This window comes from Tachyglossus aculeatus, chromosome 12 (genome assembly GCF_015852505.1).
Source record: "Tachyglossus aculeatus isolate mTacAcu1 chromosome 12, mTacAcu1.pri, whole genome shotgun sequence".
NCBI classification, from domain to species: domain Eukaryota; kingdom Metazoa; phylum Chordata; class Mammalia; order Monotremata; family Tachyglossidae; genus Tachyglossus; species Tachyglossus aculeatus.
The window spans coordinates 42,804,820-42,828,837 of record NC_052077.1 but is presented as its reverse complement, the minus strand read 5'-3'; the positions used below and the strand labels follow the sequence as shown (position 1 = coordinate 42,828,837).

The 24,018-nt window shown below is 46.7% G+C and overlaps 1 protein-coding gene across 1 annotated transcript in view; it reads right to left on the bottom strand.

Moving 5' to 3' along the window:
- TENM3 (teneurin transmembrane protein 3) overlaps positions 1–24,018 on the bottom strand; it is a 1,099,990-nt gene that overhangs the window by 35,074 nt on the left and 1,040,898 nt on the right. Inside the window, exons 23-26 of the mRNA XM_038755038.1 lie at positions 23,085–23,352; positions 17,400–17,543; positions 9,737–9,986; positions 7,163–7,183 (exon numbers count right to left, since the gene is read on the bottom strand). Coding sequence (XP_038610966.1) covers positions 7,163–7,183; positions 9,737–9,986; positions 17,400–17,543; positions 23,085–23,352 — 683 coding nt within the window. The remainder of the gene's footprint in view (positions 1–7,162; positions 7,184–9,736; positions 9,987–17,399; positions 17,544–23,084; positions 23,353–24,018) is intronic.

Below are 24,018 nucleotides of genomic sequence, written 5' to 3'. Positions count from 1 at the left end.
CATTATTATTATTATTATTATTATTTATTCCGTAAATATGTTTTGTTTTGTTCTCTGTCTCCCCCTTCTAGACTGTGAGCCCGGTGTTCGGTAGGGACCGTCTCTAGATGTTGCCAACTTGGACTTCCCAAGTGCTTAGGTATATATGTATACATGTATGTATACATTTATTCTACCTATTTTATTCTGTTAAGTTTTGCTTTGTTGTCTGTCTCCCCCTTCTAGACTGTGAGCCCGCTGTTGGGTAGGGACCGTCTCTAGATGTTGCCAAATTGTACTTCCCAAGCGCTTAGTCCAGTGCTCTGCACACAGTAAGCGCTCAATAAATACGATTGAATAAATGAATGAATGTTTGTACGTATTTATTACTCTATCGATTATTTTATTTGTACACATTTATTCTATTTTATTTTGTTAATATGTTTTGTTTTGCTGTCTGTCTCCCCCTTCTAGACTGTGAGCTCACTGTTGGGTAGGGACTGTCTCTATATATTGCCAAATTGTACTTCCCAAGCGCTTGGTCCAGTGCTCTGCACACAGTAAGCGCTCAATAAATACGATTGAATGAATGAATGAATGTTTGTACGTATTTATTACTCTATTTATTTATTTATTTTATTTGTACATATTTGTTCTATCTATTTTATTCTGTTAATATGTTTTGTTTTGTTCTCTGTCTCCCGCTTCTAGACTGTGAGCCCACTGTTGGGTAGGGACTGTCTCTATATGTTGTCAAATTGTACTTCCCAAGCTCTTAGTACAGTGCTCTGCACACAGTAAGCACTCAATAAATACGATTGAATGAATGAATGTTTGCATGTATTTATTACTATATTTATTTATTTTATTTGTACATATTTATTCTATTTTATTCTGTTATTATGTTTTGTTTTGTTCTCTGTCTCCCCCTTCTAGACTGTGAGCCCGCTGTTGGGTAGGGACCGTCTCTAGATGTTGCCAACTTGGACTTCCCAAGCGCTTAGTACGGTTTTGCTCTGCACACAGTAAGCGCTCAATAAATATGATTGAATGAATGAATGTTTGTACGTATTTATTACTCTATTTATTTATTTTATTTGTACATATTTATTCTATCTATTTTATTTTGTTAATATGTTTTGTTTTGTTGTCTGCCTCCCCCTTCCAGACTGTGAGCCCGCTGTTGGGTAGGGACCGTCTCTATATGTTGCCAAATTGTACTTCCCAAGAGCTTAGTACAGTGCTCTGCACACAGTAAGTGCTCAATAAATACCATTGAATGAATGAATGAATGTTTGTACGTATTTATTACTCTATCTATTCATTTATTTAATTTGTACACATTTATTCTATCTATTTTATTTTGTGAATATGTTTTGTTTTGTTGTCTGTCTCCCCCTTCTAGACTGTGAGCCCGCTGTTGGGGAGGGGCCATCACTATATGTTGCCGACTTGGACTTCCCAAGCGCTTAGTCCAGTGCTCTGCATTCATTCATTCAATCGTATTTATTGAGCGCTTACTGTGTGCAGAGCACTGGACTAAGCGCTTGGGAAGTACAAGTCGGCAACATAGAGAGACAGTCCCTACCCAACAGCGGGCTCACAGTCTAGAAGGGGGAGACAGACAACAATCAACCAATCGTATTTATTGAGCGCTTACTGTGTGCAGAGCACTGGACTAAGCGCTTGGGAAGCATGAGTCGGTAACATCTAGAGACGGTCCCTACCCAACAGTGGGCTCACAGTCTAGAAGGGGGAGACAGACAACAATCAATCAATCGTATTTATTGAGCGCTTACTGTGTGCAGAGTACTGGACTAAACGCTTGGGAAGTACAAGTCGGCAACATATAGAGATGGTCCCTACCCAACAGTGGGCTCACAGTCTAGAAGGGGGAGACGGACAACAAGACAAAACATATTAACAAAATAAAATAAATAGAATAAATATGTACAAATGGAATAAATAGAGTAATAAATCCGTACAAACATATATACATCTATACAGGTGCTGTGGGGAGGGGAAGGAGGTAAGGCGGAGGGGATGGGGAGGGGAAGAGGAAGGAGGGGCGTCTTCTTTGCCAAGTATTGTGTGCTTATTGCACACAGTAAGCGCTCAATAAATACGATTGAATGGATGAATGGATGAATATCCCGGTGCCGAGTCTCCTCACTGCGGCCCTTTGGCCAACGCTCAGCTCAGAAACTTGCCCTCTCTGGGATAAAAGTCGACTTTTTCCCCAAGCCAGAGTCATCTTCTCAATTAATCAATGGGATTGAGCGCTTACTAAGTGCAGAACACTGTACTGAGTGCTCGGGAGAGCACATTACCACAGAATTAGCCGATTCATTCCCTTCTCAATTCATTTGTATTTACCGAGCGCTTACTGTGTGCACAGCTTGGGAGAGAACAATATAACCATAGACACCTTCCCTGCCCGCAGTGAGCGTACAGTCTAGAGGAGCTTATGTGCTCACTGGCGAGCACTGCACACGGTAGATGTTCAGAAAACGCTTTTGAAGATAATCAGTCGATCATAATTATTGCGCGCTTGCTGTGTGCAGAGCTCTGTACTAGGCGCTTGGGAGAGTACAATACCAAAGAGTTGGAAGACATGCTCCCCGCTCACGACAAGCTTCCAGGCCAAACGATGAAGCCATTGTCATCTCTGTCGTCTGTCTAGAGGCAGCGTGGCCCAGTGGAAAGAGCCCGGGCTTTGGAGTCGGAGGTCATGGGTTCAAATCCTGACTCTGTCACTTGTCAGCTGTGTGACTTTGGGCAAGTCACTTCAGTTCTCTGGGCCTCAGTTCCCTCATCCGTAAAATGGGGATTAAGACTGTGAGCTCCTTGTGGGACAACCTGATTACCTTGTATCCCCTCAGTGCTTAGAACAGTGCTTGGCACATAGTAAGCGCTCAACAAATGCCATTATTATTATTATTATCTCTGATTGCTGGGGGAGAACTGTACTGGCCCGGGAGGACTTATTCAGATCTCCTGGGAAACGGCCAAGGGGACAGACTCTAACGGGATACTGTGATACTTTGGAAGACAATGCCCTCTCCATCCGTGCCTCGATAATAACAATAATAATAACTGTGGTATTTGTGAAGTGCTTACTATGTGTCAGGCACTGTACTAAGCGCTGGTGTAGATGCAAGGTAATTTTTTTTGATGGTATTTATTAAGCGCTTACTATGTACAAAGCACTGTTCTAAGCACTGGGGAGGTTACAAGGTGATCAGGTTGTCCCACGGGGGGCTCACAGTCTTACGTATCTGTCATATGTATCTGTAATTTGTTTATTTATATCAATGCCCGTCTCCTCAGCTCCGGACTGGAGTAAGCGCTCAATAAATACGATTGAATGAATGAATGAACAAATAACATCATTATCCCCTCCCCACCCCTTCACCTTACCTCCTTCCCCTCCCCACAGCACCTGTATATATGTTTGTACATATTTACTACTCTATTTATTTTACTTGTACATATTTATTCTACTTATTTTATTTTGTTAATATGTTTTGTTTTGTTGTCTGTCTCCCCCTTCTAGACTGTGAGCCCGCTGTTGGGTAGGGACCATCTCTAGATGTTGCCAACTTGGACTTCCCAAGCGCTTAGTACAGTGCTCTGCACACAGTAAGTGCTCAATAAATACAGTTGAATGAATAAATACAATTGAATGAATGAATGGACTGTGTGCTCGTTGTGGGCAGGGAATGTGTCTGTTTCTTGTTGCATTGTACTCTCCCAAGCGCTTAGTACAGTGCTCTGCACGCACTGATCACCCAATAAATACGACTGAATGAATACAAGATAATCAAGATAATTCTATCGTATTTATTGAGCACTTACTGTGTGCAGAGCACTGTACTAAGCGCTTGGGAAGTCCAAGTTGGCAACATATAGAGGCGGTCCCTGCCCAACAGCGGGCTCACAGTCTAGAAGGGGGAGACAGAGAACAAAGCAAAACATATAAACCAAATAAAATGAATAGAATAAATATGTACAAATATAAATACGTACAAACATATATACAGGTGCTGTGGGGAGGGCAAGGAGGTAAGGAGGGGTGGATGGAGAGGGGGAGGAGGGGGAGAGGAAGGAGGGGGCTCAGTCTGGGAAGGCCTCCTGGAGGAGGTGAGCTCTCAGTAGGGCTTTGAAGGGAGGAAGAGAGATAGTTTGGCGAGAGAGCCCCGCTTGCCAACAATCAATCAATCAATCATATTTATTGAGCGCTTACTGTGTCCAGAGCACTGGACTAAGCGCTTGGGAAGTCCAAGTTGGCAACATATAGAGACGGTCCCCGCCCAACAGTGGGCTCACAGTCTAGAAGGGGGAGACAGAGAACAAAACAAAACATATTAACAAAATAAAATAAATAGAATAGATATGTACAAGTAAAATAAATAGAGTAATAAATATGTACAAACATATATACATATATACAGGTGCTGTGGGGAAGGGAAGGAGGTAAGAGGGTGGGGATGGCGAGGGGGACGAGGGGGAGAGGAAGGAGGGAACAACTCCCTGGTCTCCAGATAGAACCCTTTTCCAGCACTGTCTTCAAGCAGTATCGCTCTGTGTAACCATGTGAGGTAATAATAATAATGATGGCACTTATTAAGCACTTACTATGTGCAAATAGTAAGTGTGAGCCCACTTTTAGACTGTGAGCCCACTGTTGGGTAGGGACTGTCTCTATATGTTGCCAATTTGTACTTCCCAAGCGCTTAGTCCAGTGCTCTGCACATAGTAAGCGCTCAATAAATACGATCGATGATGATGATGATGATGCAAAGCAGTGTTCTAAGAGCTGGGGAGGTTACAAGGTGATCAGGTTGTCCCACGGGGGGCTCACAGGCTTCATCCCCATTTTACAGATGAGGGAACTGAGGCACGGAGAAGTGAAGTGACTTGCCCAAAGTCACCCAGCTGACAATTGGCGGAGCAGGGATTTGAACCCATGACCTCTGACTCCAAAGCCCGGGCTCTTTCCACTGGGCCACGCTACTTCATGAGATCCCATCTCCTCCTCCAGGAGGCCTTCCCCCGAAGCAGCGCGGCTCACTGGAAAGAGCCCGGGCTTTGGAGTCAGAGTTCACGGGTTCAAATCCCGGCTCCGCCAATTGTCAGCTGGGTGACTTTGGGCAAGTCACTTCACTTCTCTGGGCCTCAGTTCCCTCATCTGTAAAATGGGGATTAAGACTGTGAGCCCCCCATGGGACAACCTGATCACCTTGTAAACTCCCCAGCGCTTAGAACAGTGCTTTGCACATAGTAAGCGCTTAATAAATGCCATCATTAATTAATTAATTAATCTCCACACCCGACGTCCACGATCACTGCCACTTCAGCATCTCCTAAACACTTGGGACTCTCTTCCCTCCACCCGCTGCACCACAACGCTTACGCTCGTGTCTTTATGCTCTTTTGATAAGGTTTATTTTAATGGTTTTTGTTAAGTGCTTACTATGTGCTAGACACTAAGCACAGGGGTAGATACAAGTTAATCAGATCGGACATAGTCCCCGTTCCAGATGATGCCCGTTTTTCAGATGAGGTAACTGAGGCACAGACAAATCGGGTGACTTGCTCAAGAAGCAGTTTGGCCTAATGGATAGAACACAGGCTCAGGAGTCCGAAGGACCCGAGTTCTAATCCCGCTGTGCCACTTGTCACCTGTGTGACTTTAAGCGAGTCACTTCACTTCTCAGTGACCTCATCTGTAAAATGGGGATGAAGACTGTGAGCCCTGCGTGGGACAATCTGATCACCTTGTATCCTCCCCAGCGCTTAGAACAGTGCTTTGCACATAGTAAGTGCTTAACAAATGCCATTATTATTATATTATCATCACAGGCAGCGTGGCTTAGTGGCAAGAACATGGGTTTGGGAGTTAGAGGACTTGGATTCTAATCCCGGTGCCGCCACTCGTTGGCTGGGCGAGCTTGGGCAAGTCACTTAACTTTTTTGTGCCTCAGTTACCTCATCTGTAAAACAGAGATTAAGACTGTGAGCCCCCTGTGGGACATGGATTGGGTCCAACCTGATTAGCTTGTATTTACCCCAGTACTTTGCACAGTGCTTGGCACACAGTAAGTGCTTAACAAATAACATTAAAAAGAAGTCCCACAGCATTCTGAACCTGTAATTTATTTTAGTATCCGTCTTACCCCCTATATTGTAAACCCCTTGAGCGCAGAGATCAGGTCTACCGACTCTAAAATTTATAATAATAGCAATAATAAGAGTAATAATAGCATGTCAAGCGCTTACTATGTGCCAAGCACTGTCCTAAGCGTTGGGGGAGATACAAGATAATCAGGTTGTCCCACGTGGGGCTCACAGTCCTCATCCCCATTTCACAGATGAGGTAACTGAGGCACAGAGAAGTGAAGCGGCTTGCCCAAGGTCACACAGCGGACAAGTGGCGGCACCGGGATTGGAATCCAAGTCCTCTAACTCCCAAACCCGTGCCACGCTGCCTGTAATAATAATATAATAATAATGATAATGGAATTTGTTAAATGCTTGAGCCCGCTGTTGGGTAGGGACTGTATGTGTTGCCGACTTGTACTTCCGAAGCGCTTAGTACAGTGCTCTGCACACAGTAAGCGCTCAATAAATACGATTGATTGATTGATTGCAAAGCACTGTTCTAAGCGCTGGGGAGGATACAAGGTGATCAGATTGTCCCACGGGGGGCTCACAGTCTTCACCCCCATTTTACAGATGAGGTCACCGAGGCACAGAGAAGTGAAGTGACTCGCTTAAAGTCACACAGCTGACAAGTGGCACAGTCGGGATTTGAATCCATGACCTCTGGCTCCCAAACCTGGGCTCTTTCCATTGAGCCGTACTCTTCCCTGCACTGTCTGCAGTATTGTGCACCCAGTAGATTGTAAAATCCTTGAGGGCGGGGATCATGCTGATTAATTTTATTGTTCTCTCCGGACAGTGAACGCAGTGCAGTGCTCTGCAGCCAGGAAATGGTCAGTAAACTGCTTGATTGACAGGTGGACAGAGAGAGAGAGACCCAAACGCCGCAGTTTTCTTTCCCCTCCAGCGCACCTGCTCAGCCCAGCGGAAGGAAGCAAGGTTTAGTCAGAGGCACAGGAAGACGCAGAGAGGAAACGGCAGAAACGGAAAAAAATTCTCCTTCGGACCAGGCGCTTACCTATGTCTAAAATCCTTATTTCTGGACGGAAGCAGGGAAGGAAAGCGAGAAGAGTCGAGTTAGGCCGCGGGCGCAAAGGGCAGTGGAATGGAAACCAGGAGTTGCCCACTTGGGCCTGAATCTGGGCCGACCCTGTTTGCTCCAAGAAGCCCTGGGGTCTTCTTGGAGCCCCCCACTTCTCCCCAAACCCAAATCCCATCAGCAGCCCACTCCTGCAAACCTCTCTGCACACATGGAAGTGCTTCTAAAAAGGTTTAGTCCGGGCCCTGGAGATTCTGAGGTTCAGAGGTCCAATCCTCAGGGACCCCTCCCCTTCCGCGTCCCGGGCCTCAGTTTCTTCACCTGGGAAATTGGGAGAAAGCCCACTTTCCAGGACCACGGAGGGAATAGTTCTTTCAGAAGGTTGGGCCCTGACTGGAAAACGGCCTGCGGATTCTCCCTGTGTCCGTGCTACGCTGCTGGGCCCGGCTCAGCTTAAAGAGGGATGGGCTCCTCCTCCAGGAGGCCTTCCCAGACTGAGCCCCTTCCTTCCTCTCCCCCTCGTCCCCCTCTCCATCCCCCCATCTTACCTCCTTCCCTTCCCCACTGCACCTGTATATATGTATATATGTTTGTACATATTTATTACTCTATTTATTTATTTATTTTACTTGTACATATCTATTCTATTTATTTTATTGTGTTAGTATGTTTGGTTTTGTTCTCTGTCTCCCCCTTTTAGACTGTGAGCCCACTGTTGGGTAGGGACTGTCTCTATATGTTGCCAACTTGGACTTCCCAAGCGCTTAGTACACTGCTCTGCACACAGTAAGCGCTCAATAAATACGATTGATGATGATGATGATGGGCTGGGGCTGGGGACTGGGATGGGTTTCTTGGATCCGGGTTCCTTCCCCCTTCCCGTACCCTCCTCGCCAGCTTAGGGAATGATGTGGGCCTCAGAGGAACAGGTGACCCTAAGAACGCCAAACCCCGACCCTGTCAAACGCTCTTCTTTTTCACTCCTCAGAACGTCCCCGTGAGGTAGGGAGAGGCGGCTATTACTACTCCCTTTGGGTAGGTGAAGAAACTGAGGCTCAGGAGCTAAAAGGACCTGCCTGAGATCACTTAGCGGATCGTGAAGAAGAGAAGCAGCGTGGCTCAGTGGAAAGAGCCCGAGCTTTGGAGTCAGAGGACACGGGTTCGAATCCTGGATCTGCCACACGGCTGCTGTGTGACCTGGGGCAAGTCACTTCACTTCTCTGAGCCTCAGTTCCCTCATCTGCAAAACGGGGATTAAGACTGTGAGCCCCACGTGGGACAACCTGATCACCTTGTATCCCCCCCAGGGCTTAGAACAGTGCTTTGCACATAGTAAGCGCTTAATAAATGCCATTATTATTATTATTATTATTATTATTGTTATTAGAGAAGCAGCATGGCTCAGTGGAAAGAGCCAGGGCTTTGGAGCCAGAGGTCATGGGTTCGAATCCCGACTCTGCCAATTGTCAGCTGTATGACTTTGGACGAGTCACTTCACTTCTCTGGGCCTCAGTGATCTCATCTGGAAAATGGGGATGAAGACTGTGAGCCCCCCGTGGGGCAGCCTGATCACCTTGTAAGCTCCCCAGCGCTTAGAACAGTGCTTTGCACATAGTAAGCACTTAACAAATGCCATTATTATTATTATTATTATTATTATTATTATTATTATTATTATTATTATTATTATTATTATTCTCTGGGCCTCAGTGACCTCACCTGGAAAACGGGGATGAAGACTGTGAGCCCCACGTGGGACAACCTGATCACCTTGTATCCCCCAGTGCTTAGAACAGTGCTTTGCACATAGTAAGCACTTAACAAATGCCATCATCATCATTATTATCATTCTCTGTGCCTCAGTGACCTCACCTGGAAGACGGGGATGAAGACTGTGAGCCCCACGTGGGACAACCTGATCACCTTGTATCCCCCCAGCGCTTAGAACAGTGCTTTGCACATAGTAAGCGCTTAACAAATGCCATCATTATCATTATTATTATGAGCTGAGCCGGAACTAGAACCCCTAGAGCCCGCCACCTTCAACACCCTCTATTCGGAGCTGCTCGGGTCGGAGTTTGAGCGTAACGTCTGGTGGTCATCACCATCATCATCATCAATCGTATTTATTGAGCGCTTACTACGTGCAGAGCACTGTACTAAGCGCTTGGGAAGTACAAATTGGCAACACATAGAGACAGTCCCTACCCAACAGTGGGCTCACAGTCTAAAAGGGGGTCATTCTAGACTGCGAGCCCGCTGTTGGGTAGGGACTGTCTCTACGTGTTGCCGACTTGGACTTCCCAAGCGCTTAGTCCAGTGCTCTGCACACAGTAAGCGCTCAGTAAATGCGATTGATTGATTGATTGATTCAGGCTGTCCATCTGGTAGCCGGATGTCAGCCCCCTGGACTTGTTTCTCCTCTTTCCACCAGGCCCCTTTCGCTTCCACTGGCTCACCACCCCTTCACTGTCACCAGGCTTCCTCCGGGCCTTCTTCTCCGCCCGCCGCCAGCGTTTCCCCGGCCCCAGCCCACCGGTCCGGAGAGGGCACCTGAGCTCCAGGACGCTGGTGACATTTCCAGAGGGGAAGATGCGGCGGATGTAGTTGAAGTCGCCCACGTAGAGGCTGCCGTCCACTCCGCAGGCCAGGGCCACGGGGGCCAGCAGCTTGTTGCCGTCCGCCTGGCCGTTGCAGCTGGGGCAGGAGATGCTCCGTCGCCTCCCGTTGCCCATGATGCTGCTGACCACCGGTGGCTGCTGACAGATGAACTGGTTCTCCCCGTTGCCTTTATACAGGATCCCTGCGGGGACACCAGGACCGTTCTCGCCTGTCCCGCCGTCGACCCCCGGCCCACGTCCTCCCCCGAGCCTGGAATGGCCTCCCTCTGCCCTTCCGCCAAGCTAGCTCTCTTCCTCCCTTCAAGGCCCTGCTGAGAGCTCACCTCCTCCAGGAGGCCTTCCCAGACTGCGCCCCTTCCTTCCTCTCCCCCTCGTCCCCCTCTCCATCCTCCCATCTTACCTCCTTCCCTTCCCCACAGCACCTGTATATATGTATATATGGTTGTACATATTTATTACTCTATTTATTTATTTATTTTACTTGTACATTTCTATCCTATTTATTTTATTTTGTTGGTATGTTCGGTTCTGTTCTCTGTCTCCCCCCTTTTAGACTGTGAGCCCACTGTTGGGAAGGGACTGTCTCTATGTGTTGCCAATTTGTACTTCCCAAGCGCTTAGTACAGTGCTCTGCACATAGTAAGCGCTCAATAAATACGATTGATTGATTGATTGATTGATTGACCGGGCCTTCGCCGTTCGCTTCCTCCGTCCACCTCCCCATCTGTCCACCTTTCCATCCCTCCCCTCCATCCATCCATCCATCCAATCAATCAATCATATTTATTGAGCGCTTACTGTGTGCAGAGCACTGCACTAAGTGCTTGGGAAGTCCAAGTTGGCAACGTATAGAGACAGTCCCTACCCAACAGTGGGCTCACAGTCTAAAAGGGGGAGACAGAGAACAAAACCAAACATACTAACAAAATAAAATAGAATAGATATGTACAAGTAAAAGAAATAGAGTAATAAATAGGTACAAACATATATACATATATACAGGTGCTGTGGGGAAGGGAAGGAGGTAAGATGAGGGGGATGGAGAGGGGGACGAGGGAGAGAGGAAGGAATGCCACACGTCTGCTGTGTGACCTTGGGCAAGTCACTTAACTTCTCTGAGCCTCAGTTACGTCATCTGTAAAATGAGGATTAAGACTGTGAGCCCCACAGGGGACAACTTGATCCCATTGTATCTCCCCAGCGCTTAGAACAGTGCTTTGCACATAGTAAGCGCTTAACAAATGCCACCATTATTATTATTATTATATTATTATTATTATTATTACTGCGCACAGATCGCCGGGCCGAGCACCTGGGACAGGCCGAGAGAGTAAGCGGACACGATCCCTGCCCTCCGGAGGCTTACAGTCTCAACACTGGCCGAGTCCAACAGAGTGAGCAGAAGCCATCCCTGCCCTGGAGGAGCTCGCCATCAAGACAGGGAGAGACGGACGTGGAAATACATTACAGAAACGGAGAAGCGACAGAGTTGAAAGATATGGACCAAAAGTCATTCAGTCGTATTTATTGAGCGCTTACTGTGTGCAGACCACCGTACTAAGCGCTGGGGAAGTACAAGTTGGCAACATAGAGAGACGGTCCCTACCCATCAGCGGGCTCACAGTCTAGAAGGGGGAGACAGACAACAACACGAAACATATAAACCAAATAAAATAAATAGAATAAATATGTACAAGTAAGAGTAATAAATATGTACAAACATGTATACAGGTGCTGTGGGGAGGGGAGATTTTGGAAGAGGGTTTTTTTTTTCATTTTCTCTTCATTTTTTTTTTTTCCTTTGAAATAGAACTTACTTACGGTTGCACCAGACAGGCTAGATCTCATGACTCCCAAACTGAGCCCCCTTTTTCCTCTCCTCCTCCTTTCCCTCCCCACAGCACCTGTATATGTGTTTGGACAGATTTATTACTTTATTTATTTTACTCGTACATATTTACTATTCTATTTATTTTGTTAATGAGGCGCATTTAGCTTTAATTCTATTTGTTCTGACGACTTGACACCCGTCCACATGTTTGGTTTTGTCGTCCGTCTCCCCCCTTCTAGACTGTGAGCCCGTCGTTGGGTAGGGACCGTCTCATATGTTGCCGGCCTGTACTTCCCAAGCGCTTAGTCCAGTGCTCTGCCCACAGCAAGCGCTCAATAAATACGATTGAATGAATGAATGAAATGGCCTGGGGGTGCTGAGTTGTTAAGGGAACCCAGGAGTGCTATAATGGCAGTTGGGGACAGAACCTCTAGTCCGTAAGCTCGTCGTGGGCAGGGAATGTATCCATTTATACGATTGAATGAATGAATGAATCAATCAATCGTATTGAGCGCTTACTGTGTGTACAGCACTGTATTAGGCGCTTGGGAAGTACACGTTGGCAACATCTAGAGACGGTCCCTACCCAACAGCGGGCTCACAGTCTAGAAGGGGGAGACAGACCACAAAACGAAACATATTAACTAAATAAAATAAATAGAATAGTAAATATGTACAAGATTCATTCATTCATTCAATCATATTTACTGAGCGCTTACTGTGTGCAGGGCACTATATTAAGTGCTTGGGAAGTACACGTTGGCAACATATAGAGACGGTCCCTACCTCACAACGGGCTCACAGTCTAGAAGGGGGAGACAGGCCACAAAACAAAACGTATTAACAAAATAAGTAGAATAGTAAATATTCATTCAATCGTATTTATTAAGGGCTTACTGTGTGCAGAGCACTGGACTAAGCGCTTGGGAAGTACAAGTTGGCAACATATAGAGACGGTCCCTACCCCACAACGGGCTCACAGTCTAGAAGGGGGAGACAGACCACAAAACAGAACATACTAACGAAATAAAATAAATAGAATAGTAAATAAGTGCAAGATGTGATGGGAAAGCAACTCCAGGCAGAAAGGAGGGAGACAGCGAGAGTTCAGAGGCGTGAGGGAAGAGAACGGGGCCCGCTGAGCACGTTAGTTTAGCTTGAGCAGAATGAAGAGAGCGAGCTGGGGTGTAGTGGGAGAAGAGAGTGGGTGTCCTCAGCACCCCGAGGGCGAGGATTGAGTCGAATAATCAGGTTTCTCCGTCTCCCCCTTTCAGACTGTGAGCCCACTGTTGGGTAGGGACTGTCTCTATATGTTGCCAATTTTTACTTCCCAAGCGCTTAGTACAGTGCTCTGCACATAGTAAGCGCTCAATAAATACGATTGATGATGATGATGATAATACTTCCCTCTCATGTGCTCAGTGTGGTGCTTTGTCCCCAGCGGGGACTCGGTCCCCAAATCTGGGCAATGGAACTGAATTTATGCATTTGAGAAGGAAGTCCAACTTTGACATGCCCCTACCCTAAAAGCCAGCAAAAGTCTATGAACAAGAAAAAATCCGTCTGAGCAGGTTTGGGAAGGATCTAATCCTGGCTAACCCTCCCCCCTGCCAAAAAAAATAAATAAATAAATAATAATCTCCACCCAAGGATTTGGTTAGGTAAGGATAGCAATTGGTTAGATGGTTACTTTCCTGTCCGCGGTAATCAGTCTTTCATTTTGAAGTTATCGCTAACAAGATGTTAAGCAGCGTGGCTCAGGGGGAAAGAGCACAGGCTTTTTGAGTCAGAGATCATGGGTTCAAATCCCTGCTCTGCCAACTGTCAGCTGTGTGACTCTGGGCAAGTCACCTCACTTCTCTGGGCCTCAGTTACCTCATCTGTAAAATGGGGATTAAGACTGTGAACTCCCTGTGGGACAACCTGATAACCTTGTAACCTCCCCGGCACTTAGAACAGTGCTTTGCACATAGTAAGTGCTTAATAAATGCCATTATTATAATTATTACTTTCTTATCAGCAGTAATCAGTCTTTCATTTTGAAGTTATAGCTAACAAGATGTTAAGCAGCGTGGCTCAGGGGAAAGAGCACAGGCTTTTTGAGTCAGAGATCATGGGTTCAAATCCCGGCTCCGCCAATTGTCAGCTGTGTGACTCTGGGCAAGTCACTTCATTTCTCTGTGCCTCAGTTCCCTCATCTGTAAAATGGGGACTAAGACTGTGAACTCCCTGTGGGACAACCTGATAACCTTGTAACCTCCCCAGCACTTAGAACAGTGCTTTGCACAGAGAAAGTGCTTAATAAATGCCATTATTATTATTACTTTCCTATCAGCAGTAATCAGTCTTTCATTTTGAAGTTATAGCTAACGATGCTAAGCAGTGTGGCTCAGGGGAAAGAGCCCAGGCTTTTTGAGTCAGAGATCACGGGTTCAAATCTCGGCTCCGCCAATTGTCAGCTGTGTGACTCTGGGCAAGTCAATTCACTTCTCTGTGTTTCAGTTCCCTCATCAGTAAAATGGGGATTAAGACTGCGAGCACCCCCCTGGGACAACCTGATCACCTTGTAACCTCCCCAGCGCTTAGAACAGTGCTTTCCACATAGTAAGTGCTTAATAAATGCCATTATTATTATAATTATTACTTTCCTATCAGCAGTATTCAGTCTTTCATTTTGAATAATATCTAAAATGATGTTAAGCAGCGTGGCTCAGTGGAAAGAGCACAGGCTTTTTGAGTCAGAGATCACGGGTTCAAATCCCAGCTCCGCCAATTGTCAGCTGTGTGACTCTGGGCAAGTCACTTCACTTCTTTGTGCCTCAATTCCCTCATCTGTAAAATGGGGATTAAGACTGTGAGCTCCCTGTGGGACAACCTGATAACCTTGTAACCTCCCCAGCGCTTAGAACAGTGCTTTGCACATAGGAAGTGCTTAATAAATGCCATTATTATTATTACTTTCCTATCAGCAGTAATCAGTCTTTCATTTTGAAGTTATCGCTAACAAGATGTTAAGCAGCATGGCTAGGTGGAAAGAGCACAGGCTTTTTGAGTCGGACATCACGGGTTCAAATCCCAGCTCCGCCAATTGTCAGCTGTGTGAGCCTGGACAAGTCACTTCACTTCTCTGGGCCTCAGTTCCCTCATCTGTAAAATGGGGATTAAGACTGCAAGCACCCCCCTGGGACAACCTGATCACCTTGTAACCTCCCCAGCACTTAGAACAGTGCTTAGCACATAGTAAGTGCTTAATAAATGCCATTATTATTATAATTATTACTTTCCTATCAGCAGTAATCAGTCTTTCATTTTGAAGTTATAGCTAACAAGATGTTAAGCAGCGTGGCTCAGGGGAAAGAGCACAGGCTTTTTGAGTCAGAGATCACGGGTTCAAATCCCAGCTTCGCCAATTGTCAGCTGTGTGATTCTGGGCAAGTCACTTCACTTCTCTGGGCCTCAGTTCCCTCATCTGTAAAATGGGGATTAAGACTGCAAGCACCCCCCTGGGACAACCTGATCACCTTGTAACCTCCCCAGCACTTAGAACAGTGCTTAGCACATAGTAAGTGCTTAATAAATGCCATTATTATTATAATTATTACTTTCCTATCAGCAGTAATCAGTCTTTCATTTTGAAGTTATAGCTAACAAGATGTTAAGCAGCGTGGCTCAGGGGAAAGAGCACAGGCTTTTTGAGTCAGAGATCACGGGTTCAAATCCCAGCTTCGCCAATTGTCAGCTGTGTGATTCTGGGCAAGTCACTTCACTTCTCTGGGCCTCAGTTCCCTCATCTGTAAAATGGGGATTAAGACTGCAAGCACCCCCCTGGGACAACCTGATCACCTTGTAACCTCCCCAGCACTTAGAACAGTGCTTAGCACATAGTAAGTGCTTAATAAATGCCATTATTATTATAATTATTACTTTCCTATCAGCAGTAATCAGTCTTTCATTTTGAAGTTATAGCTAACAAGATGTTAAGCAGCGTGGCTCAGGGGAAAGAGCACAGGCTTTTTGAGTCAGAGATCACGGGTTCAAATCCCAGCTCCACCAATTGTCAGCTGTGTGACTCTGGGCAAGTCACTTCACTTCTCTGGGCCTCAATTACCTCATCTGGAAAATGGGGATTAAGACTGTGAACTCCCTGTGGGACAACCTGATACCCTTGTAACCTCCCTAGCACTTAGAACAGTGCTTTGCACATAGAAAGTCCTTAATAAATGCCATTATTATTATTACTTTCCTATCAGCAGTAATCAGTCTTTCATTTTGAAGTTATTGCTAACAAGACGTTAAGCAGCGTGGCTCAGGGGAAAGAGCACAGGCTTTTTGAGTCAGAGATCATGGGTTCAAATCCCAGCTCCCCCAATTGCCAGCTGTGTGACTCTGGACAAGGTAAGGATAGGAATTGGTTAGATGGGTTGATGGTTACTTTCCTATCTGCGGTAATCAGTCTTTCATTTTTAAGTTATCGCTAACAAGATGTTAAGCAGCGTGGCTGAGTGGAAAGAGCACAGGCTTTTTGAGTCAGAGATCACGGGTTCAAATCCCAGATCCGCCAATTGTCAGCTGTGTGACTCTGGGCAAGTCACTTCACTTCTCTGTGCCTCAGTTCCCTCATCTGTAAAATGGGGATTAAGACTGAGAGCTCCCTGTGGGACAACCTGATAACCTTGTAACCTCCCCAGCGCTTAGAACAGTGCTTTGCACATAGTAAGTGCTTAATAAATGCCATTATTAGTATAATTATGACTTTCCTATCAGCAGTAATCACTCTTTCATTTTTAAGTTATAGCTAACAAGATGTTAAGCAGCATGGCTCAGTGGAAAGAGCACAGGCTTTCTGAGTCAGAGATCACGGGTTCAAATCCCGGCTCCGCCAATTATCAGTTGTGTGACTTTGGGCAAGTCTCTTAACTTCTCTGTGCCTCAGTTACCTCATCTGTAAAATGGGGATTAAGACTGTGAACTCCCTGTGGGACAACCTGATAACCTTGTAACCTCCCCAGCGCTTAGAACAGTGCTTTGCACATAGTAAGTGCTTCATAAATGCCATTATTATTGTAATTATTACTTTCCTATCAGCAGTAATCAGTCTTTCATTTTGAAGTTATAGTTAACAAGATGTTAAGCAGCGTGACTCAGTGGAAAGAGCACAGGCTTTTTGAGTCAGAGATCACGGGTTCAAATCCCAGCTCCGCCAATTGTCAGCTGTGTGACTCTGGGCAAGTCACTTCACTTCTCTGGGCCTCAGTTCCCTCATCTGTAAAATGGGGATTAAGCCTGCGAACACCCCCGTGGGACAACCTGATCACCTTGTAACCTCCCCAGCGCTTAGAACAGTGCTTTGCACATAGTAAGCGCTTAATAATGCCATCATCATCCTGTTCTTTTCTGCCCGTGGGTGGAAGGTGGCCGATGGAGGGAAAATTATCAGGTGCCCTGCCCATCGCGGCGGAGTGTGACGGCTCTCACTGTTCATTCATTCATTCAATCGTACTTATTGAGCGCTTACTGTGTGCACAGCACTGTACTAAGCACTTGGCAACATCTAGAGACGGTCCCTACCCAACAGCGGGCTCACAGTCTAGAAGGGGGAGACAGACAACAAAACAAAACATACTAACAAAATAAAATAAATAGAATAAATACGTACGACTAAAATAGAGTAACAAAATAAAATAAATAGAATAAATACGTACGACTAAAATAAACAGAGTAATAAATACGTACAAACATATATACAGGTGATATACATATATACCGTTCTGGACGTCCAGGACGTGGTGCTTGTCCAGCGTCCAGCCCCCCATGTTGGAGGCGTCCAGCTCGTAGCCCTGCAGGACGGCCGTCCGCTTCTCCCACAGAGTCAGGTCCAGGCAGGATTCGTACTCGTAACCCACGGACACTGCAACCAGAGCAGACCACGGGTCACGACGATGGTGGCGGCGACTTGGGTTCTGGGCCCGGTTGGCCCCAACCAGGCCTTTGGGGGCAAAGACCGTGGCCGGGCCACGGCCGTCGAGGGTCAGAGCGGAGGAGTGGCATCATCGGCACAGAGTAAGCGCTTAATAAGTACCAAAATGATTCTGATTATTGTCATGACAGCCCCCGGCAGGATCATCAACCACGGATTCTCAGTCCCGGAGTGCAGGGATCGGGGCCTCTCCATCAGTACAATGCAACAATAAATGCCCACAGTGGGCTTACAGTGTAGAATTAAGCGCTTACTGTGTGCTGAGCACTGTACTAAGCACTTGGGAAAGCACATTGCAACAATAAACGGACATATTCCCTGCCCACAGTGAGCTTATAGTGTAGAATTAAGCGCTTACTGTGTGCAGAGCACTGTACTAAGCACTTGGGAAAGCACATCGCAACAATAAACGGACATATTCCCTGCCCACAATGAGCTTATAGTGTAGAATTAAGCGCTTACTGTGTGCAGAGCACTGTACTAAGCACTTGGGAAAGCACATTGCAACAATAAACGGACATATTCCCTGCCCACAATGAGCTTATAGTGTAGAATTAAGCGCTTACTGTGTGCAGAGCACTGTACTAAGCACTTGGGAAAGTACAATGCAACAATAAACGGACACATTCCCTGCCCACAGTGAGCTTATAGTGTAGAATTAAGCGCTTACTGTGTGCACAGCACTGTACTAAGCACTTAGGAAAGTACAATGCAACAATAAACGGACACATTCCCTGCCCACAGTGAGCTTATAGTGTAGAATTAAGCGCTTACTGTGTGCACAGCACTGTACTAAGCACTTAGGAAAGTACAATGCAACAATAAACGGACACATTCCCTGCCCACAGTGAGTTTATAGTGTAGAATTAAGCGCTTACTGTGTGCAGAGCACTGTACTAAGCACTTGGGAAAGTACAATGCAACAATAAACGGACACATTCCCTGCCCACAGTGAGCTTATAGTGTAGAATTAAGCGCTTACTGTGTGCAGAGCACTGTACTAAGTACTTGGGAAAGTACAATGCAACAATAAACGGACACATTCCCTGCCCACAGTGAGCTTATAGTGTAGAATTAAGCGCTTACTGTGTGCAGAGCACTGTACTAAGTACTTGGGAAAGTACAATGCAACAATAAACGGACACATTCCCTGCCCACAGTGAGTTTATAGTGTAGAATTAAGCGCTTACTGTGTGCAGAGCACTGTACTAAGCACTTGGGAACGTACAATGAAACAATAAACGGACACATTCCCTGCCCACAGTGAGTTTATAGTGTAGAATTAAGCGCTTACTGTGTGCAGAGCACTGTACTAAGTACTCGGGAAAGTACATTGCAACAATAAACGGACATATTTCCTGCCCACAGAGAGCTTATAGTGTAGAATTAAGCGCTTACTGCGTGCAGAGCACTGTACTAAGCACTTGGGAAAGTACAATGCAACAATAAACGGACACATTCCCTGCCCACAGTGAGCTTATAGTGTAGAATTAAGTGCTTACTGTGTGCAGAGCACTGTACTAAGCACTTGGGAAAGTACAATGCAACAATAAACGGGCACATTCCCTGCCCACAGTGAGCTTATAGTGTAGAATTAAGCGCTTACTGTGTGCAGAGCACTGTACTAAGTACTTGGGAAAGTACAATGCAACAATAAACGGACACATTCCCTGCCCACAGTGAGTTTATAGTGTAGAATTAAGCGCTTACTGTGTGCAGAGCACTGTACTAAGCACTTGGGAAAGTACAATGCAACAATAAATGGACACATTCCCTGCCCACAGTGAGTTTATAGTGTAGAATTAAGCGCTTACTGTGTGCAGAGCACTGTACTAAGCACTTAGGAAAGTACAATGCAACAATAAACGGACACATTCCCTGCCCACAGTGAGTTTATAGTGTAGAATTAAGCGCTTACTGTGTGCAGAGCACTGTACTAAGCACTTGGGAAAGTACAATGCAACAATAAACGGACACATTCCCTGCCCACAGTGAGCTTATAGTGTAGAATTAAGCGCTTACTGTGTGCAGAGCACTGTACTAAGCACTTGGGAACACACAATGCAACAATAAACGGACACATTCCCTGCCCACAGTGAGCTTATAGTGGAGAATTAAGCGCTTACTGTGTGCAGAGCACTGTACTAAGCACTTGGGAAAGTACAATGCAACAATAAAAGGACACATTCCCTGCCCACAGTGAGCTTATAGTGTAGAATTAAGCGCTTACTGCGTGCAGAGCACTGTACTGAGCACTTGAGAAAGTACAATGCAACAATAAACGGACACATTCCCTGCCCACAGTGAGTTTATAGTGTAGAATTAAGCGCTTACTGTGTGCAGAGCACTGTATTAAGCACTTGGGAAAGTACAATGCAACAATAAATGGACACATTCCCTGCCCACAGTGAGTTTATAGTGTAGAATTAAGCGCTTACTGTGTGCAGAGCACTGTACTAAGCACTTGGGAAAGTACAATGCAACCATAAACGGACACATTCCCTGCCCACAGTGAGCTTATAGTCTAGAGGCAGCACTACAAACAAACAAAGGACAGATGTGTACCTAAGTGCTGGAGGGCTGGGAATGGGGGAGAACAAAGGGAGCAAGTCAGGATGAAGCAGAAGGGAGTGGGAAGAAAGGGAGGGCTAATCGGGGAAGGCCTCTTGGAGGAGATGCAGCGTGGCTCAGCGGAAAGAGCCCGGGCTTTGGAGTCAGAGGTCATGGGTTCAAATCCCGCCTCCATCATCATCATCATCAATCGTATTTATTGAGCGCTTACTGTGTGCAGAGCACTGGACCAAGCGCTTGGGAAGTACAAGTTGGGTCCGCCACTTGTCAGCTGGGTGATTTGGGGCAAGTCACTCTACTTCTCTGGGCCTCAGTTACCTCATCTGTAAATTGGGGGTTGAGACGGGGAGCCCCACGTGGGATCCACCTCAGCGCTTAGAACAGTGCTTTGCACATGGTAAGCGCTTAATAAATGCCATTATTATTATTATTAGAGGAGCAGCATGGCTCAGTGGAAAGAGGACGGGCTTTGCAGTCAGATGTCATGGGTTCAAATCCCTGCTCCGCCGCTTGTCCGCTGCGTGACTCTGGGCAAGTCACTTAGCTTCTCTGTGCCTCAGTTACCTCATCTGTAAAATGGGGATTAAAACTGTGAGCCCCTCATGGGACAACCTGATCAACTTGTATCCTCCCCAGCGCTTAGAACAGTGCTTTGCACATAGTAAGCGCTTAATAAATGCCATTATTATTATTATTAGAGGAGCAGCATGGCTCAGTGGAAAGAGGATGGGCTTTGCAGTCAGATGTCATGGGTTCAAATCCCTGCTCCGCCGCTTGTCCGCTGCGTGACTCTGGGCAAGTCACTTAGCTTCTCTGTGCCTCAGTTACCTCATCTGTAAAATGGGGATGAAAACCGTGAGCCCCTCATGGGACAACCTGATCAACTTGTATCCTCCCCAGCGCTTAGAGCAGTGCTTTGCACATAGTAAGCGCTTAATAAATGCCATTATTATTATTATTAGCGGAGCAGCATGGCTCAGTCGAAAGAGGACGGGCTTTGCAGTCAGATGTCATGGGTTCAAATCCCTGCTCCGCCGCTTGTCCGCTGTGTGACTCTGGGCAACTTCTCTGTGCCTCAGTTCCCTCATCTGTAAAATGGGGATGAAAACCGTGAGCCCCTCATGGGACAACCTGATCAACTTGTATCCTCCCCAGTGCTTAGAACAGTGCTTTGCACATGGTAAGCGCTTAATAAATGCCATTATTATTATTATTAGAGGAGCAGCATGGCTCAGTGGAAAGAGGACGGGCTTTGCAGTCAGATGTCATGGGTTCAAATCCCTGCTCCGCCGCTTGTCCGCTGCGTGACTCTGGGCAACTTCTCTGTGCCTCAGTTACCTCGTCTGTAAAATGGGGATGAAAACCGTGAGCCCCTCATGGGACAACCTGATCAACTTGTGTCCTCCCCAGCGCTTAGAACAGTGCTTTGCACATAGTAAGTGCTTAATAATTGCCATTATTATTATTATTAGAGGAGCAGCATGGCTCAGTGGAAAGAGAACGGGCTTTGCAGTCAGATGTCATGGGTTCAAATCCCTGCTCCGCCGCTTGTCCGCTGCGTGACTCTGGGCAACTTCTCTGTGCCTCAGTTACCTCATCTGTAAAATGGGGATGAAAACCGTGAGCCCCTCAAGGGACAACCTGATCAACTTGTGTCCTCCCCAGCGCTTACAGCAGTGCTTTGCACATAGTAAGCGCTTAATAAATGCCATTATTATTATTATTATTAGAGGAGCAGCACGGCTCAGTGGAAAGAGAACGGGCTTTGCAGTCAGATGTCATGGGTTCAAATCCCTGCTCCGCCGCTTGTCCGCTGTGTGACTCTGGGCAACTTCTCTGTGCCTCAGTTACCTCATCTGTAAAATGGGGATGAAAACCGTGAGCCCCTCAAGGGACAACCTGATCAACTTGTGTCCTCCCCAGCGCTTAGAACAGTGCTTTGCACATGGTAAGCGCTTAATAAATGCCATTATTATTATTATTAGAGGAGCAGCATGGCTCAGTGGAAAGAGGACGGGCTTTGCAGTCAGATGTCATGGGTTCAAATCCCTGCTCCGCCGCTTGTCCGCTGTGTGACTCTGGGCAACTTCTCTGTGCCTCAGTTACCTCATCTGTAAAATGGGGATGAAAACCGTGAGCCCCTCAAGGGACAACCTGATCAACTTGTGTCCTCCCCAGCGCTTAGAACAGTGCTTTGCACATGGTAAGCGCTTAATAAATGCCATTATTATTATTATTAGAGGAGCAGCATGGCTCAGTGGAAAGAGGACGGGCTTTGCAGTCAGATGTCATGGGTTCAAATCCCTGCTCCGCCGCTTGTCCGCTGTGTGACTCTGGGCAACTTCTCTGTGCCTCAGTTACCTCATCTGTAAAATGGGGATGAAAACCGTGAGCCCCTCAAGGGACAACCTGATCAACTTGTGTCCTCCCCAGCGCTTAGAACAGTGCTTTGCACATGGTAAGCGCTTAATAAATGCCATTATTATTATTATTAGAGGAGCAGCACGGCTCAGTGGAAAGAGAACGGGCTTTGCAGTCAGATGTCATGGGTTCAAATCCCTGCTCCGCCGCTTGTCCGCTGTGTGACTCTGGGCAACTTCTCTGTGCCTCAGTTACCTCATCTGTAAAATGGGGATGAAAACCGTGAGCCCCTCAAGGGACAACCTGATCAACTTGTGTCCTCCCCAGCGCTTACAGCAGTGCTTTGCACATAGTAAGCGCTTAATAAATGCCATTATTATTATTGTTATTATTAGATGGGCCTTCAGTAAGGCTTCCAAGGAGGGGGACGAGTGATTGTCTGGAGGATTTGAGGAGGGTCCAGGACGTGGGCCAGGGGAAACTCGGGGTGGGGAGAGGCCAACTTTGGGGGTCCCTCCCTTCTGGCCCCCCGCCACTCACCCACGGCCTCCGAGAGGCCGTAGACCTTCTGGTTGTAGGCGTCCGTCTTGTCCCAGATGAAGGTGTAGGCCAGATTGGGGGAGGCCGGGAACCATTTCTGGAAGAGCCGCCCCACCACGGCCACCATGAGGTGGACCTTCATGAGGTTGAACGGGATGGCCGCCTGCGTCATGGCGATCTTCAGCACCGACTTGTAGCCGGCCGCCCGGGAGCTCAGGTAGGAGAGTTTCAGGTCCGTCCCGGGGATGGCCGTCTCCTCGTGGAGCACCTGGTTGGGGGTGGAAAGAAGGAGCCACAGTTTATTCTGCTTCCATAACCACTGCCAACTGTTGGAAGGGGGCTGTTTGGGTGCCCACTCCGGGCAGGATGCCGCAACTGGAGGCCCGCTGCGGGCAGGGAACTGCAACGCGGTGCTCAACAGAATAATAACTGTGGGCCGAGAACTGTACTGGGCACCCAATCATCATCATCAATCGTATTTATTGAGCGCAGAGCACTGTACTAAGCGCTTGGGAAGTACAAGTTGGCAACATCTAGAGACAGTCCCTACCCAACAGTGGGCTCACGGTCTACAAGGGGGAGAGAGAGAACGAAACCGAACATACTAACAAAATAAAATAAATAGAATAGATAGGTACAAGTAAAATCAATCGATCAATAAATAGGGTAATAAATCTGTACAAACATGTATCCATATATACAGGTGCTGTGGGGAAGGGAAGGAGGTAAGATGGGGGGGATGGAGAGGGGGACGAGGGGGAGAGGAAGGAAGGGGCTCAGTCTGGGAAGGCCTCCTGGGAAGGCCTCCACCCAATATAATAATAATAATAATAATAATGGCATTTATTAAGCGCTTACTATGTGCAAAGCAATCAATCAATCGTATTTATTGAGCGCTTACTGTGTGCAGAGCACTGGACTAATGACAATAATA